This window comes from Rutilus rutilus (genome assembly GCF_951802725.1).
Source record: "Rutilus rutilus genome assembly, chromosome: 11".
In the NCBI taxonomy this organism is placed as follows: domain Eukaryota; kingdom Metazoa; phylum Chordata; class Actinopteri; order Cypriniformes; family Leuciscidae; genus Rutilus; species Rutilus rutilus.
In genome coordinates, this window is record NC_140216.1 from 4,380,379 (window position 1) to 4,399,658 (window position 19,280).

Sequence of the window (19,280 nt, forward strand, 5' to 3'; positions counted from 1 at the left end):
TCTAAGTCACAAACCTTAGGATCAAAACTTGCATGTGTGCGAATTGTCCATTTTTTTTTTTTTTTTGTCTTATGATTTAAAGGCTGAAGGCAAGAAGCATTGGAACAGTCAAAAACAAACAAGTTTTTTTTCTTCATCGTATACAATGTATACAATCTTCCATGAAAATAAAAATAAGAGCATTGTGATTTTTCCCTAGAAAAAAAAAAAAAAAAATTATATATTGAAGAAAGTTTGTACTGTAAGCAATAGAAAACAAATTTACACAATCTCCCCTGTAGGGTTTTCTGCACCCAGTAATTTAGCTAAAGCATTAGCGTGCTTTGATTTTACATTTATGATGATCGCTTTGGATTTGGTCAGGTGAGGGCTAATACTGTCAAATGTTTTATCCAGTCCATGTTCTGTAAGACCAACACTTTGTGTGGGACATTAGAGAAAGGAACTTATTCACCGAACATCTACGTAACTTCAATGCTTGAAATCAATCGTGGAAACAAATAAAAGAGGTAACCAAAAAAAAAAAAAAAAAAGTAACATACGAGACTGTCCCATCATGTCTCAGTCCAAAGACTACAGAAATGGATGGATCCACCAGAACAATGAACTTTTTTTTCCTCTGCAAATACTACATACTACAAAAAACGTACAGCCGGGGAGAAAATGCATCTAAAGAGCTCATTCAAAAACAAGAGAAGTATAATCCCATACATTTTGCACATTTGTTACACAATAATACACAGTGATCACAAAACGAAATGACAAGCTTCACAATATTCATGGCTTTTTGTTTGCTTTTCTACACAATATACAACCATTTTAATTTCATTTCATTATTTTTAATTCAAGGGAGAAAAAAAGCATATGTACAATAAGTCATTATTACTTCTGACCTAGCAAATATCGTGTCATCATCTGTTCATACATTTTTTTTTTTGTTTGATTAAATTTGATTTTTTTTCTCCTTTTTTCTTTCTTTAATTTTTTTTAAGAAACAGCTGAAATTAAACAACGAAAAAAAAAAAAACGAAAAAAAAAAGGAACTTAATCGAGGAGTCAAAAAGGAAGTTAAACTTCAAAATCCAACTTTCTCGTAAATACATGAACACAGGTATATGGATGCATCTAATATAGTCTACAAGAGAGAGCAGGAGAGAGAAATGAGTTATTGCATTCTCGTTCAATGCACTGCGTTCATTTCAAAAAAAAAAAAAAAAAAAAAAAACACAGATCATAAAATTGGAGCAAAAATAATATCAAAGACTGAACAGAATGACTAAAAGGGACTGATTTATTTTCATTACCAGGAAAAAAAAAGAAAGAAAATTAATAAAAATGTAAACATCCTATCATCTAATATTGCACCTGAAAATTTAAATCCAAGGTAGCTTCAAAATTGTTTTGTTCAAAAGTTGCATCGTTCCACCACAAATCAGTGGCGTTATACAGGACACAGTTTAAAAAAAAAACTGCAAGGATCAGTGACTACTCACATGACAGAAAGACGCATGTGCACAGATTCATTTCCATTAATTCGCCACTTCAATAGCTTCGAGTTTCCTCACGGCTATTAAACATGACAGACCTCAAAAAGTCTGATTTCCGAAAGAACCAAACGTGTCATGGTAAATGCTTAGGATCAAAAAAAAAAAGAAAAAAAAAAAAAGAAAAGTTAAGTGCTCAACTTCTTGTCAACAAGCAGATGTTAAACCCTTTGAAAGCCATTCGTGAAACACGGAGCACTGCCTCAATAACAGGCGCTGATGGGAGTCCCAAATCATCCTGCGCGAAATCCCTAATACTGCATATCGACTAAACACTGCTTATATTGTCACCGTCGCCTCCACAAACACACGTACCATATCTTGAAATGCATTCATTCAACGTGGGGGTCGAAAAAAAAAAAGCAGGTCTCTCTCAAAAAGATGAAACGCTCCACAAAAATCTTTCTCCCAACTCTCTCTCCGAGACATCCGATGGCATCCATACCTCAAGCTGAAACATTCTTATCCTCTTTCGTTTAACCATTTTTTTCCCCCCTACTTATTAAGAAGAAAAGTGCTCCTCCATAACGAGGCATCTCATGTGCATTGCTTTAACATGATGATTGATCCTTGTCAATGCCTTCTGTTAAAACTCACGTTAACAATCTACGCATAAACCGTGTTTTTTTTTTTTTTTGTGTGTGTTTTTTTTTTTTACCAATAATTCCACCTATTTGACATATCAATGATTATCGTCTCCCGTGGCAAGTACCTTTAAGATACACGGCCATTTCAGACGGAGACGCCGCCCGACAAAAAAAAAAAAGTACAAAAAAACACCCAAGCAGAAAGAAAAATCAAAAAGAGACCAAGTTCATGGAGATGGAACTCTCTGGCTTCATTCTCTGCTGTGCAGTGAAACACGACGTCACCACACATGGAGATATACGACATCACTGCATCCTGTGAAAGTGAAGGCATCGAGAGACACGGGAGAGATCCTGCTCGGTAACAGGACTCGGATTCTACAGTTTCTCCGTACATTCGACAGCAGGAGACTCATCCGTCCTTTTTCAGTTCGTGTGGCCTTCTCAGATCAGCACTCTGCATAAGGATCAATCTGATCAATGTACATGAGTCTGTCTCAATCTCTCTGAACCGGAAGGTTCTCGGAGGACTTTGTAGTTTCCAAACGTGTAACGCTACAAAGATTCTGCTCTCTCTCTCTCTCTCTCTCTCTGCGGGTGAGAACGCTTTAACCATTCCGACTCTGAACATACACGACGTGAGAGAGAATGAGTCTAATTTTACAAGGGCGACTGAGGGAGGAAGATTTCAAATGAACCAAAAAAAGCTTGGAGATTTTTTTAAGAGACCCTGCAATCTGGCGTCCTCCCTCTAAAAAAAGAAAAACATTAGGGTAAGAACATAAAAAGATGCAAAAACCACTAAACCTACTAATAAGTGTAATAAGAGTAACTGTAACAGAAGCAACAATAATACTAATAATAATAACTGTGATAATAATAGAAGTAGCAATAACAACAGCAATAATAAGTTTGAGATAACAATAAAGAGCTTTGCTATAGTAGGAAACCGAAGTTTGAGATGCACAGTCTGGTGTTTATAGTCTGACTGATTGAGCTGTTCTTATGGGTTAGTTGGGTAGGCACACGGACAGGCACTGCATGCGATGGGGTGATGGTGTGCGTGTGTATGTGTTGGGGGGGGGCGTCGGGATGTTCTGATGTAGAACAGAGGGGTGGTGGGGCGTCCGAAAGGGGGGGAGGAGGAGGAGGGGGGGGGATCTGCAGTCCCGTCGGGGCTCATTTCTGCCCGGTGATGGACTGGGATATGGAGCGCGGGGGAATCATGTCGAGCAGATACTCCCGCTGACGGTCCGCTAGGCTGGATGCCTTGTGGCCCCCGATGGCTCCCGGATTTAGATAGGCAATATTCAGACCTGCGATGGAGAAGACAGACAAAAAAGAGGGGCCGGGATAAGTTAAGGAAAAAAGTTGACATACACTGTAACTAACTTTTTTACATGTGATCCTATCAAAACCCAACAATCATGCCAAAAAAATAAAATAATAATAATAAAATAAGGGGTAAACGTGAATTTAAATAAAATTAAAATGCGCTGAAATAAAAAAGTAAATTACATTAAATTGAATAATATATATTTTTTAGTGCTATTAATCGTTTAAAAACAAATTTATTGCACCTTTTTTCTGTAATTAAATCGCACCAAACATTAAAAAAAAAATTCTATAATTTCAAAGTTAATCTCACAGTTTCAACACACTACAAACTCAACGAAATTAGATCTATTTTGCATATGCCCTGGGCAGGAATTATTTACAGTGCTATGCATAAGTTTAGACACTCATGCTAAAGTTGACTAAAAAGAGGAATAAAAAAAACATCTTTTGGAAATTGAACTTAATGCCTTAATTTAAAAAATTAGGAAAAATCCAACCTTTAAGGACACCAATTTTCTTTGTGAATGAATAATGTATCGTAAATAAATAAATGTTCTTCCTTAAAATACAGGGTGCATAAGTTTGGACACCCCTATGTTAAATTCCCATAGAGGCAGGCAGATTTTTATTTTTAAGTATTTTTTTTTATTTTATTTTTAGGATACTATGCATCCTGATAAAGTTCCCTTGGCCTTTGGAATTAAATAGCCCCACATCATCACATAGCATTCACCATACCTAGAGATTGGCATGGAGTACTTTCCATAATATCATCTCTCAATGCAAATCAAACTAGGCTAACTGAAATAAAACCATGCCAATCTCTAGGTATGGTGAAGGCTATGTGATGATGTGGGGCTATTTTAATTCCAAAGGCCAAGGGAACTTTATCAGGATGCATAGTATCCTGGATCCATGAAGTAACTGGCCTTTAAAAATAAAAATCTGCCTGCCTCTATGGGAATTTAACATAGGGGTGTCCTGACTTATCCACCCTGTATTTTAAGGAAGAACATTTATTTATTTACGATACATTATTCATTCACAAAGAAAATTGGTGTCCTTAAAGGTTGGATTTTTCCACATTTTTTAAATTAAGGCATTAAGTTCAATTTCCAAAATATGATTTTTTATTCCTCTTTTTAGTCAACTTTAGTATGGGTGTCTAAACTTATGCATAGCACTGTAAATGAGGAATATTGTGACTGGAAGAAAACTCAAGACTACAATGGAGGCGTTTCAGGGAGTTCAGAAACACTGACACTGATATAGAGAAGAACTGGCTTTGAAGTGACTTTGTTCTTTGCAGAGCTTTTTCAAGCTCAAACAGCACAATTACACACTAAAGAAAGGTGAAAATGTAAGAAAGCATAATAGGTCCTCTTTACGGTGCACTGAGAAGTATCATCTTACCAGGGATATTGTAGATCTGCCTGCGGCTGTCATGCTGGGCCCGACTGCCGCCACTGGAACTGCTGCTGCCGCCACAGCGCTTGCTTGTCATACCCAGCAGCCCACTGGCCACCGAGAGCTGGGAGGCCTGGGCGAAGTTAGAGAGGACTCCTCGTGCTGAGCTGGACAGGCTCCGCTGTAGAGCGGCCTGTGGCTGGGGAGTCTGAGAGCAAATCACACAGAATCAGTGTTAAATTTCACGACACCTTTTGGTACCATTAAATCTGCCATTTGGACACTGGCATTCAGAATCATCAGTCATTAAAATCTGTGATTAGCTGAGAGGCCAGGATAAAACATCCATTTCAAAATCCATAAAAATGCTCTCATGAGATCCCATTATTAGTCCACACTGAGAGGGCTTACCTGTCGGAGGGCATGGTGTCGGATCATGGTTTCCGCTTTGCTCACGCTGGGCACAGTCTGGGCGGAGCTGGGAGACAGAGCGGCCTGTTGCTGCAACCTCTGCTCGATTTCCTGAAGTCAGCGTACAGTTACACAAACCACAGTTACCACACAAACCACCAGCTAGGAACGTCGGTATTAAATCAATAATAATAATGAATGAGTCTATATGAATAAATATAATATTAATCAATATAAATGATCAAGACAAATAAACAAGTAAAATGTTTGTCATTGTTTTTAATGAATTTGTTACCATTTCGCTTCAGCAATTCTTCAGCACATAAGTATTATTTTATATACTATTTTTAGAACTAGAATTTATATGTTTAGTTTTTTTATTTTATTTTTGGTAAAAAAAAAAATGTATGTATAGCTTTCATTTATTTTTATTTCAATTTGAATACATAAACTTGCAATTAAGTTAGTTGCCAAAACAACATTTCTATTTTTTTTTTAATCGAACATTTCTCAGGGTTCCCACACCTTGGTTAACTTCAAATTCAATGACCTTTTCAAGGACTTTCCAGGTCCAATACCCTCAAATTCAAGGACTTAATGTGTGTCAGACAACAAACGTTGAGGTACCATCATAGAGTAGTTTCGTGAACGACATGGCAACGTACAACACAAAGTACCTCACGCGGGAAACACTTAACGTAACACGTAAATGCGCGTAACTAACGAAAATCAAGCAAGCTAGTATGCACAGGCCACGAAGTGTTGGCGAAATAACACATTAGCGGACCGAAGCGAATAATATGGATTTTTTTTCCAGAAAACTTCTTGCACAAAATAAATTCAAGCACTTACAAGGACGTGTATCTGTGTGTGTGTGTGTGTTTATCTTCAAGAACTTTCCAGGGCCTTGAATTTTTTTTTTTTTTTTTTTTCTCAAATTCACAAACTTTCAAGGACTTGAGGGAACCATTTTTAACTTTTTTCTAGTTTGTAGTGCGGTATTGAAACTTTTATTGAGAATCATCAAATTTCACAGAAATGTTGATATCATGACAACTCTACTTCCAGCTGTGAAATGAAACCTCAGATATCGACTGACCTGTTCTTGCTGCAGAGCTTTAACGAAAGCGTTCTTCAGCCTATTGGTGTGCTCGGCCTTCAAGGCCTTCTTCTGATTGGACGTCATGCACTGCTCACAGAGGATGCGGCCACTCTTCTCCTGCTTCCAGTGTGGGGTGAAGTCGGTCCTGCACTGGGCACAGAAGAACGGCTCCACGTGTGGCAGTGACCCCCGCATTTTACCTGATCAGTTACAAACACACAAAAGAGGAGTTTTAGTGATGAACAGAATTAGACCTGCATGCAAATTGAATGTTAATGTGGTTTAATAAATCACAGGTATTGTTTTATTTTTGGGTCAAGTGTGATCGGCAAATGATTGTATTTACACAATTTTTGTAACCCTTTTGAACATTAGATCTGTGGATTAAACCATTTTGTTATTTTAGGGTGTGTTCACACTTTTAGTCCAATTCTTATGATACATTTAGTCCTGGTTCGCTTAGTGTTCACAGCGCCGTTTTAAAGGCCGAGCCTAAAAAATGGTTGCGACGGAACTTTCTGAACATCCAAAAATAATGCTGCGTTCTGGACTTAATGTGCTAGTTGTATGTGCGTACATATGATGGTATTTTTACCAACATATAAAATGTGTAAAGGAATCAAAACAGCGCCAGGAATTCCTCTGTTACACACACACACACACAACGAAGATCTGCTGCAAGGAGACGCGTTTCCAGCGCCTGAACTGTAATGGGCAACATTGTGACTATGGCGAGAACAACCAGGTATGCCTGAGCAATCTGTCCTTCTTAGGATCACATCTTGTGACATCACGTCCTGTTTTTGGTTTGTTTAGATGTGTTTGGTCCGTGTTGCGTTCGTATTTTAGTCAAACCGTACCAGTTGGATTGGAAGCCCTGAAAAGTTTAGTCTCGGTCTGTTTGTTTGACGCACACCAGGGTTCAGATGGCAGCGTTCACGTTTATTCAAATGAACCGCACTAACAGAGCCATCAAATTCACTTTAATCGAACCAAACATGCAAAATGTGAACACACCCTGCAATATGACTGCATCAAACTGCAATTCAAACTATATTGCATTTCCATATTGTGCAAGGCTCAGAATCCTCTCTATCCAACAGTTTTTGCGGTGTGGTTTCTTCCTCTCGCTCTCACCCTGACTATCAATGACGCTCTGCACCACCTCTTCCAACCCCACCATGTAGATGAACTCAGAGTTGGCAGCAGAGGGCAGAAAGTGCAGCAGGGGTGCTGGGGGTTTAGGTGGAGGGATCTCCAGCAGGGTCTTCTCCAGCTGTTTGCGCAGGGCCAGTTTAGCGGCTGCTTGGCTGCTGGCCTGGTCGTTCAGAGAAGCGACGCTGGAGGCGCTGGAAAGGGTGGACGGGCTGACGGCACCGACCCCGCTGACACCCACCCCGACGCCAGCTCCCGCTGCCTGCATGTGGGCCAGGTTCATGTAGATCGCAGAGGAGCCCGAGCGCTGCGAGACCCCCACCTGCTGGCTGGCAGCCTGCATCACACAGAGCAAAAGGGCAAATCATCAGAGACTGACACGATCCATTTTTTATCAATGATTCATGCTGCGATTTTGTCTGCGATCTGGGCGATTTGTTAAATATACGACATGTTCAATATGATTTTGTTGGCGATATAAAACTAAACAACACTATGAATACTGCTGTGATTTAATGCACAATTTTTATTTGGCTATTAAGTCAAGGGCCGTTCCAGTAGGCTTGTTTTATGCACCATCCAGAGGAGGACAGATTTTAAAAGCAAAATTTAAATCTAAGCGGCAAAAGAAAAAAAATTGAGTACTTGCATTGTAGCAAATATAGCACGTAGTAAAAATATTAATTAGTGTACAGGCACACACAGTTTGTTCTGTGTTCATAATAAAAACATGATTATTTTGTATTTAATTTTGTTAACTATTAACCAAAAAACTCCCACCATTTTAAGGCAATTCATAAATATATAAATACTGAGATATAGTACCATTCATATTTTTTTAAGATGCTCATCAAGGCTGCATTTATTAAATAATAATATGGTAATATTGTGAAATTGCATTATAGCTTACACCAACTGTTTTCTTTGTTATATATATATATATATATATATATAAGAAGTAATTTTCATTGCCATTTAAGTGAAATTATTGAACTTAAATATACAAGCTTGATAAAAATTATCATTCTAGAAGAAAATTTCAGATGCCACTTAGAGGCTTTTGCATCTGAACTCTTCTCATATATATATATATATATATATATATATATATATATATATATATATATATATATATATATATATATATATATATATATATATATATATATATATATATATTAAAATCTAATTTATTCCTTTTTATGCAAAGCTGAATTTCATTTTTTCAATTATATCAATTTTGAGAACAGTCCTGCTGCTTTATAATTTTTGTGGAAACGGTGATACATTATTCAGGAATCTTTGAATAGGAAGTTTAAAAGAATTTCTTTACTGTCACTTTTGATCAATTTAATGCATTCTTGCTAAATAAACATATCACGTAAAAAATTACACCCACAACTTTTGAACGTTAGTGTATATTTTGTCAAAAGCCTGAAAATACTTTTTTTCTATATCGAACAGCCTTAGTTTATAAATTCAATCTTTTGAAATGAGCCTGTAATAAATGAATTTAACAAAGTACGAATGTGACGCAGCAACTCCCAGAACAGATTATGACCAGGTAAAAACCTGAGCTGTTCACATTGTATAATTGTTTAAAAGTTCAATGTCAATAAATTGCAGGGAGAAAAACCACCAAACGAATTAGGACTAATGTGTTTGAGCTTAACGGTGTGACCGTACCTGCTGATAGCTCACTGCATTACCCAAACCGCCCGTGGAGGAGCGGCCCATGCCAGGCTTGGAGGGCATTCTCTGACCCTGAAGCTGGGCAGGATTGGGTGCAATAACCCGCTGTGACATCATCATTGGGGGCAAAGATGCATTGGCAGCAGACCTGATTACTGTGTGGCCCTAAGGGGGGAAAAACACATACAGAGCTATTAATAAATATGCAATGCACTGTATGTCCACTAGATGTCAACAGACACTGTCAGTCACACTGTTGACATCAAATGCTTTGTTTGTACTCAACAGATGGACTGTTATTAAAAATGGTTACTGGTACCAATCTATACAGTTATGCTGATCTTAAGGTGCTGCTCCCATGGCAACCAACAGCAGGCTTTAACATGTTCAGACTAATATGTATAACGTAATGAGGAGTATTTAGTGCTTGCTTTAGAAACAATCGTTAATGCATGTAGAAAAAAGCTCATATTTAGAAAAAGAATATTCTGGTGCGCATATCTGCTTTGCACGTACATATACCTGTGCAGTGCGCAGGTTCTGAGGCTCGGACGAGTGCATGCCGGGCCGCACGGGTAGTTTCCCGAGCCCCTGAGAGCCGTGCATGGGTGACGGCTGCACTGACGACGGGGCATTCTGGACCACCGGCACCTGAAAGGAAAACATTAAGAGGTCAAAATCCATCTAGTAACAAAGAGCGCCAATATAACTTACAACAACAAAAAATTCTCAACAGGGGGCCGGGAGCCACTAGGGGCCTCGACAAACTTCCAAGGGTTGTTATATACATCTTTCTAGTTCTGCCAAGCTCTAAAATATTTGATTAGGTAGATATTGTGAGTGGGGGGGGAGGCGTTCAGATATTGTTGTGGACAATGTGGGAACCTTGAAGTCAAAAAGGTTAAGAAAATCCACTGTATTAGAGGAACTCAAGCAACATTTTTCAGTTAACGCTGCTGTGCGATTTCCACCAATTGGAAGTGGAAAAATAGGTATTGTTCGGGATTTTACTGAACGTTTAGGATTGTTAGGATTTGTTTAAGAAACAAACACTTCCCTGTATTCCATTGTTCAACAATTGTGCTGTTCCCAACTCACTGGTATTTTTTTTACAGTCTAGGGATATCACACAGATAAATGTGACTTCACACACCTATTTTAGGGATGTCTGAGAGGTAACAGGGACATGTTACACACTGAAAGAATGATTAGCATATTCATCTATCATGGTATTTCATCTACGGAATTTCAAAGAATATAATACATAACCCATATTAATGCATATGTATGTATGTATGCATGTATGTATGTATGCATGTATGCATGTATGCATGTACGTACATATACACGCATATATATACACATACACACACACACACACACACACACACACACACACACACACACACACACACACACACACAAAGGGGTGTAACGGTTCACAAAATTCACGGTTCGGTTCAATACGATACAGTGCTGACACGGTTCGGTACGTTTTCGATACAGCAAAAAGAAAGAAATGCCAGAGAAATTCCCTTAATTTTATTTATTTATTTATTTTTATTTATTTATTTTTATTAAAACTAACATCATAAAGTATGACCTTTTTTTTACTTTGAACAATGATGGAGCTATACTTGACCCATCTTCTGGGGTGTCTTCTTACCAGCATATAAAACAAAATCTGCTCCTTATAAAAAAATGAAATGTATTATTGTAGTAGCCTAGTTATAAACAAAGCTTTATTTTATTTTAGTTTTATAACTAAGTTTATTTTAAGTTCAGTTTGCAAGGCTCCAGGGCTAACATTTGAGGGCAGCAATTTTATTCATAATGTCGAAATAATTCAAAAGCAAAACGATTAAAATAAATATTTGACAGTGGAAATTAATGTCTTTTTTTATTTTTAAATAAGTGTTTTTTTTTTTCCTACATCTAGAAACTTTTAGTTGCATAAATGGGGGGAATCTTTGAAGGATGAACAAAATAATGTTTTGATCATCACATTAAAAATAACATTTAAATATATGATCATATTTGAGTTTTGAAGTGCTAGAAAATATACGTGATGTACTTGAAAGCATTTTACTATTATACCATTAAGCTACTACTACATTAAATCCATCGTGAATGTTTCTGATTTGTGGACTTACTTAATCATGGCACAATGTTTCTCCTGGTTTCCACGGCAGCGCTGTTTGATCTAATAGAGATCTACGGGTAATAACGGAGAAATGTGAACGCTTCTCACTAGATCTCGCAGCGATGCTATTATTTCTGTGGCGAATTCAAATGCTTTCTTTACTGTATCTCTGTGTAGTAACAGTGTCGCTTTATCAAGATCGGCTCGCGCTGCACTGACATTGGTCCAAACTGATAAAAGGTCATTGAAGCAGAAGCACAAATGATTAGCGCATGATTGAGTTAGCCATTTGATGTTGGGTAGCGTTGTTGTGTTCGCGCCAGCGCGACTGCTATCTACATTTTGGTCGAACCGAAAGCCTCGTACCGAACGGTTCAATACGAATACGTGTATTGTTACACCCATACACATACATATATATAAATATATAAAATAATTAAACCTTGCATCTCATCATCACAAATCAAAATCAATTTAGCAAATCAAAATTGCATCCTCCAGTTCAAGAGCAAGCAAAGAGTGCATGAAGAGTGTGTTGTGGCACTTGAACGTCAGGCGCAAGTGAGTGTTTATGGCCATTCCTGTATCTAGACAGACACTGAGTTGAGTAGTACAGACAAAACATCTCAATGACACGTACATGGACAAACATCACACAGAGCTGTGATATGGTATCTGTGAGGTTATGGCTACCTGTCTCACTCCGTTACCTTATTTCACCCTCGCCGGTGACTAACGTCCTTTCAACTATAGAACGATTTACCTCGGCAGTTTTTCCCGGCATTAATATAACACTCAGCTGGACACGAGGGGAGGTTATTTTGCTTGGTGTTTTAGCAGTGAAGGTGAACATACTGTACAGGAGGATCTGCAGTGTACATGTGGAGTACAAGTACAGGCACATTACATACTGCGACATTCATTTCAGACAATGCTGATTGTTGTTGTTGATGCTAATGTACTTTCTCCAATTACAGTTTAATATGAAGAGACAACTATAAGAAAGACATTTGCAGGCCGATTTCACAGAAATCACACACATCAGCTGTAAAGTGGAAGTGTACAGAAAAAAACGGGATGTGATAAGTAACAATACTTCACTCTTTATCAACATAAAAAAGAAAAAGAAAAAAAAGAAATGAGTTCTAATACTCGGTATATACACGGGAATACTAGTACATGGGTGGCAAAATGATTATTCGTAATTAAGGCCCTTGCACACTGATATGCGTTTTTTCGTATTCGTGATTCGGTGGCTCTGAATTGTCACACCATTCAAAATGCTTGTTACGGATGCAAAAAACACCAAAAATCAAACCCGATCCGAATTTTTTTATGACGGGCGAAAGTTTCGGAGGCAGTGTGCACGCGTGATTGACATAACGTGAGGTCGTATTTATTTTTTAACGTGCTTCAGCTGATGGACATCCCCTTTCTATTTTTTACATGCTACAGCTACTCCAGCCACTTTATTTAGCAGGACCATCTGAAATAATATGATCTTATTTACAAGCATCATGTGTGTGACTTCATTACCATGTATTTTAGTACTTTAACTTCATCAAAGGTCTTAAAGGGCCACTGAAGTGCCTTGAAACACGCAGCATTATTCAATGTGTTGACAATTTCTACTGAAACAGGAAGATAGGGATAAATCAAACAGCTCCTCCCCCTTTTTTTAAATAGCCAAGTGTTTAGTTTATCACCGCTCATGCGAGAGCCGTTGAGTTCGGTAAAGCCGCAGTTTCCTCCTAAACTCTAACCGTTTTTCTCCTCCTAATCTTCTCCATATCACTTTAAAAAAAAGCATTCGGTGCAGAACTCGTGCATACGATCCTCTCTGTGCTGTCGTGTCTCTGGACCGGAGACTGTGAGATCCAGACTTCATTCGCCCCAATGGAAAGCATATTTACACTGTCTGAATCGTTCCCTATGTAGTGCAGCACGTGCCATTCACCATGTAGAAAATAGGAAATGTGTGAAAAGTGACAGATTTTAGCCACAGCTTCAGTGTCCATTTATAATGTAGGGGCCAGGGACGCTTCAGATTCTAGAGAGCATTTAATTGGACAGAAAATCTGAGTGCAGAGTCATCAAAATCATTGATCCATATTGGTGGAAGTGAGAGACTGTTTTGAATGCTTATTTCTTCTAAATGCAAATTTCAACATTGTTTTGGAGCACACTAGCTTATAGATCACCTTAAGGCTAACATATTCATACTAAAAGCCAAAACATTTTGATTTCAGGGACTTTAAAGGTCAGATCTGCATGGAGAAATCTGCATACTACACGAAACAGACACAGCAGTGTGTTAGCTATGAGGCTGAAATGTTTTCTTAACTCTGAAACGGTCTCTAATCAGCCCGCCCATCTAATTAACAGTTCAAATTCACAATTGATGATGAGGACATGGAGTACGTTTCTGACCTTTTGCACCACGTTCTCCTTCTGCATCTGACTCTGTCTCAGCTTCTTCAGGAGCACCAGCTTGGCCTCCTCCAGCCTGAGCTCCTCTCGGAGAGCTTTGATCATCTGCTGCCGCTCCTCGCCAGTCTTCCCCTGCAGAACAAACACGCACGTAAGTGCTCAGCAAACATCTTCACGAGACTCACGCAAAGCTTTAATGGTGGTTAACACCCTGAAGGCCTGATTCCTGCATGGATATTGTACCTTAAACAGCTCCAGGTTGGCCTGATGCTGTTTCTCCTCAGGGTGAGGCGTGCTCCGTGGGCTGGACGCCTCGTTGTCTGATAAAATGATTACGTCTGGTGACGGAGTGCGTCGCTCTCGAACCATTTCACTGCAAAGAGCAAAATCAGAGGCGGATGTCAAAAGAGATCACAGAAACAAAATCAACCAATTTTTACCAACTTTTAGCACTCTAGCAGTTAATAAACCAAACTGCATGAGTCTTGCAGAAGAACATTGTAGCCGGAGCTACTTCTCTCCGTTTATGTCTAAGAGGAGGAGTCACGCAGGTACTGGGATACTCCACAGAGGTCGTCTTTTAATCAAAATAACTTTATTACTATTACAATAGTAAAAATAACTCCGTGTTTACTGGCGTGAGGGTGGGACAACCTGTAACTCACATGAGATTGACCAATAGCATATACAGTAGTGGATATCTGTTTTTAAATGACTCGACAAGTTCGATTAAAAGTTATTCTCTATATCGGTGCGCACTGTTTCTGAACGCACAATATTCCCGGACGCTGGCATGGTTAAGTTAGTTAGTAGTAGGGCTGCACGTTTTCAAGTTTTTCATTAACCGTTAACCGAGGCCCTTAGCGGTTAATACTCGGTTAACCATAGTGTGCGCGCCGCAACCCCGAGATAGGCGTAATTTGCGGGTGAGACATGTCCCCACCACTATTTTCTAAGGTCGATATTGTCCCCACCACTTTTGAAACATCTCGCGGCAGGAATACCAATACAAATAAACAAAACATCTCCAGTTAACTAGCAGAGCATTCATTTCGTTCGTTTTTTTTTTTTTAGGCGATCTAGTGCTGAAATGTTTTGTTTTTTAAATCAAGTGATCAAAGTGCTCGTTGCCGCTGCGATCGAGAAGGGTCTTGTAAAACGTGCTGAGGTATTATTAATTCGTGGCCACGAAACAATTCACCTGAATATTCACCAATTCACACACCAAAAAAAGGAATAAAAAGCTGTACGAGAATAGTCGGCCTTCACTGAAGAGCTATCTTCACACCACAGGTAAGAAAAACAGTTTAATAATTATTATTAATTCGTGGCCACGAAATAATTCACCTGAATATTCACCAATTCACCAGTCTTTAGCATTCACTAATTAATAGTATCAAACTGTTTTTGGCCACGTTGTAATTCGTTAAATCAAAATGAGGGAGGGAATTTGTTCAACGTGTCCACGATTTATTAAAACGAGGGAACAAATAAGTCGTCATAACAACTAATTATTTAGATCAGTGGACAGGGCGCATAAGAACAAACAGTGAGAGAGCCCCGGCCGCGCGCGCGCGCACTCTCACCGCCTTCAAACAACACGAGCGCTGTATTGCTCTCTCTCCCTCGCGCATATCAACACAATAGTAAAAGGTCGGAAGACCGATTGTGTTTTATAGATTAGTAGTTTGTTCAGATAAAGTGTTTGATTAGCAAGTACATGTTTAGGAAATGCATAATACAAATTGTATGGGTTAATGTAACGGTAAACGGACTCTGCGGGTAAAACTGTTGTGATGAAATTGCGCATGCGCGGGGTAAAACTGCTGGGGTAAGCTGTGGCTCTGCGGCTCTGCAGACAGATATTATTGTGCTGCCATCAGTGGCGCGGATACTATGTTTGTTTCTGGCTCGCGCACAGCCTTCACTCTCGGACGCGCGCTTTCTTTGCCCGCTTCATATTAGAAAACTGGTCTAGCAGTCTCTGGTGGTGCAAAAATGTATTACAACTAAATTCAATGCACGCCATTGACGCCACTTAACCGAGCAAAATGTTTCACTCGGTTACGCAATTTTTAACGGTTAATCGGTTAACCATGGACACCCCTAGTTAGTAGTGTGTTGGAACTCATGGTCATGGTAAGGGTGTGACATTTCCTAAACACACTGATCCAGCTGACCAATCAGAGCTCATTGTGCTTTTTGAAAGGAGGGGCTTAGTAGAGACAGGAACTAAACAAAGCGTTAATGACAGACTGGGTAGAGAGGAGCTGCAACAATGTCAAATAAATGAAAAATAAGGTGTTTTTTGAACATTCAAGCATAAAAACCTATTCTAATAGACCCCAAAAACAAAATCTGACTGAAATATTGGATATTAGGTCTTCTTTAAAAGGATTTGCTGTGGTAAAAGGGTAACTAAAATACATGTTAATAGAGTTTATATTGCTTGTAAATGTTTTGTTTTATTTACTGGTATTTTTACATTATTTAAAATATGACTCCTGTGCCGATGCAAATTTTTCCTCTGAACGATGCAACTCGTTGAGAGTTATGTGCAAATTGATGTGGAACAGTCTTCCCAGAACCTCACCTCCTTCTTGCACTCATGTCCACTGGTTCATCTACTATGTTTTCCTTCCCATTCTTGCTGGGACCTCCGTGGCCCCCGACTCTCAAACTTCCGTTCATCTTTTCCTCGTAGGGCACAGCTCCCATCAGCCCCTGGCTGCCCCCGGGACCTTTGCCCTCTGCCATGGCTGCTGCAACCGCCGCCCCCTCTAAAGCGGCCAGATCCTTGCGTTTGAGGAGGGCAAGCATCTTCAGCCTCTCCATGGCCTCGTGACCCTCCATCTTCAGGCGCTTGGCCTCCCGCTCATCCGGCGCCTCCAGACCCCGCTTAAGCAGGTTCAGCCTCAACGCCTCCTCAGACATCCGCTCCATCCTGTCAGAGACACAGAGAGAGAGTAGCTGTGAACACACTTGTTAAGCTTTTAATCATCCACGTCCAGGTGCAAAGTTCATATTACGACCGCCCCCTAATAGTCGTCGAGAAGAGGCTTACTAAGGAGTCGGGCAGGAAATCCAAAAGTTCGCTTATCATCTAATCGACCTCAAATATGGCTTATAATTTGAAACATGTAAGTAACTTGGCTGCTCGCTCTAACGTTTACCTGGATTAATGAGCCGCATATTTAAGTGTTTGTGCGGAGAGTGGAAGCTAACGTATTAGCACGCTTACTGCATGACATCGAGGGGTCGGCGCAATCACTTGCATTTTTTCCCTGATAACAGCGGAAATGACTTTAACTACTACATCATCAAAAGGTCTCACAATAACAAATCGTTGTGCTTTTGTAAAATAATGAAAACAAACAGAACATAACTAAAGTGCGTCACAAAAATTAACTGAAAGGTATAGTGGAGGATTTTCTTTTTCCGGGTGGATCATCAAGACTATTGGTCCTCCTAGTTGTCAATCATTCTGGTGATATGTTTACGTAAGGCCGTCGTACGTGCTCGTCCCTAGGTAGTTTTCGCTTTCTGCGCATGCGCACTTTCAGGTGTATGTGTGTGGTGAGCTACGGTTTCAGCCATTCATTGAAGCTCGCCCGTTCTCACCGGGTTTTTTCAAAATGTCTGAGGGTCGCAAGAGAAAAAGTGTCTATGAATTGTATGACAAGAAGAGAAAGGCCTCTGAAGAAAGAAACAAGACCAGAGTGTTTTTGGGAGAATATTTCACACGCTGGCGTGCACTAAAAGCACAGGTTGGGCTTCCCACTGATGCCTCAGTCGCGAAGTTTCTACTCGACAGGTAAAGTTTGGCATGCTATTTGGAGAAATCCATTTAAAAATCACTGCTAGTAAAAAAGTTAATGTAAGCTATGATTAGCGATGCTAGCCCTGGCACAAGTCACACACTTAGGCTCGTGCATGCTCTCTCGCGCACACGTTTAATAGGCGTTCCCTCTCGGGAGCAGGTAGAGTGTTGCGCATGTGCATTTTGTCAAAAAGTGGAGAGGGCGGTTCTTTTCTAAAATTCAGGAAAATCCTCCACTATACCTTGAAACTCAGCGTATAGGCTCACAGTTACCTCACAGACATGAGAAATATATCTATAGAAAGCTTGAAATGTTTGAAAAACATGCTTGAAACAATCTAAAAGAAATACTCTCTGCTTATGTAATCAATCCATATGAAAGATACATTTCTCTCTAAATGCGGGTCTACAATACTGTAGAGAAGGTGAGTCACGAGTCAGCATCGTCAACTTCATTCTTGATTCTTCATAATAAATAATAAATATGTGTCCTTGTTATTTTTTCCAACACATTCATAATCATTACTTTTTTGACAATGGTTTGCTGCAAGCTTTATGCTGCTGGAGTGAGTGCTGGAATAGGTTATATAAAAAGTTCATTATGGTTTAGTATTATCCCCAGTATTTAAATAATATAAACGTGCAATTAGTCAACTAATGGCTAAAACTACTACTACTACTAAACTAAAACTACTAGTCGACTAGAAAATTCCTTAGTTGGGGCATCCCTAATTGATAAAATAATTGAATTTTAAATAACTTGAGGCACTATTTACCAAGAAATATAAATATTAACACGTTACCTTTTAAATAAAAAGGAATGTATTTGGTTCAAGCGTATATTCATCCGCGCAGCCGTATCAAGATCTGTTACTGGTTATGCTAACGGTTACTGAAATTTTGGTTTCGTGACAGCCCTGATCTAATCTGTATGTACAAATTCCCCTGCTAGAGACCAATGCAAATCACTTAATTATTCTTTAACAGTGAAAGAGCTGAGAGCAAGAGAGAAAGTGAGAGAGATCGACTATGACTCCTCAACACGCCCACAGACTTTACAGAGCCATTAGTCTCGTGCTGAGGCTGTGGACTACAGAGCTTGAGAACCAAGGCCTCTCCAGGCTTAATTGATAAATTACATGATCATTACATACAAATCAGTGTAACTTTCATGGTTTGACTGAGGAAATTTGCTTGGGCTGCTAGTAGAGAGGGTCTCCCTACCTCACTTTAGGAGTCATATCTGAGTTCAGACTCGCAGCTGAGCGGAGCTTTCCAAAACTCCTGCTGACAACGTCACAAAGCGGTCACTGAGAGGGGACCGACCTTCCCCACTTGTGGGATCGTATTTCTGGCACCAAATTACTGTGACGGAAGATTCAAGCCTTACCCAAGAACTATAATTAGACACTTTTTCTCTGATGAAGGAGAGTTCTGTTTCCATTTTATATATTTTTAAAATAATTTTAAGTGTCGCCATTATGCTATTTTAAAGGTTCCTAATTTTGTTTTGGAGGTCTCCTACAATATGGTTTACATGCATTCAAGGTCAAAAACACTTTAATTTTCTCACAATATACATTACACATCACCTCATTTCCCAAAGAGTCTGAAAAAGGTTAGTTTGAGGATTCAGTCTCTCTAAACGATT

General features: G+C 39.3%; 1 protein-coding gene across 2 annotated transcripts in view; it reads right to left on the minus strand.

Moving 5' to 3' along the window:
• Positions 1–2,200: 2,200 nt before the first annotated feature.
• gatad2b (GATA zinc finger domain containing 2B) overlaps positions 2,201–19,280 on the minus strand; it is a 43,815-nt gene continuing 26,735 nt past the window's right edge. Inside the window, exons 2-11 of one of the 2 annotated variants that reach the window (XM_084423150.1) lie at positions 16,403–16,753; positions 14,053–14,182; positions 13,810–13,941; positions 9,759–9,887; positions 9,231–9,401; positions 7,527–7,881; positions 6,387–6,589; positions 5,288–5,398; positions 4,883–5,084; positions 2,201–3,447 (exon numbers count right to left, since the gene is read on the minus strand). In XM_084423150.1, the coding sequence (XP_084279276.1) occupies positions 3,311–3,447; positions 4,883–5,084; positions 5,288–5,398; positions 6,387–6,589; positions 7,527–7,881; positions 9,231–9,401; positions 9,759–9,887; positions 13,810–13,941; positions 14,053–14,182; positions 16,403–16,752 (1,920 nt within the window). In that variant the 5' untranslated portion in view covers position 16,753 and the 3' untranslated portion in view covers positions 2,201–3,310. Of the gene's footprint in view, positions 3,448–4,882; positions 5,085–5,287; positions 5,399–6,386; positions 6,590–7,526; positions 7,882–9,230; positions 9,402–9,752; positions 9,888–13,809; positions 13,942–14,052; positions 14,183–16,402; positions 16,754–19,280 lie in introns of both variants that reach the window. The other variant, XM_084423149.1, reaches the window with a different exon arrangement.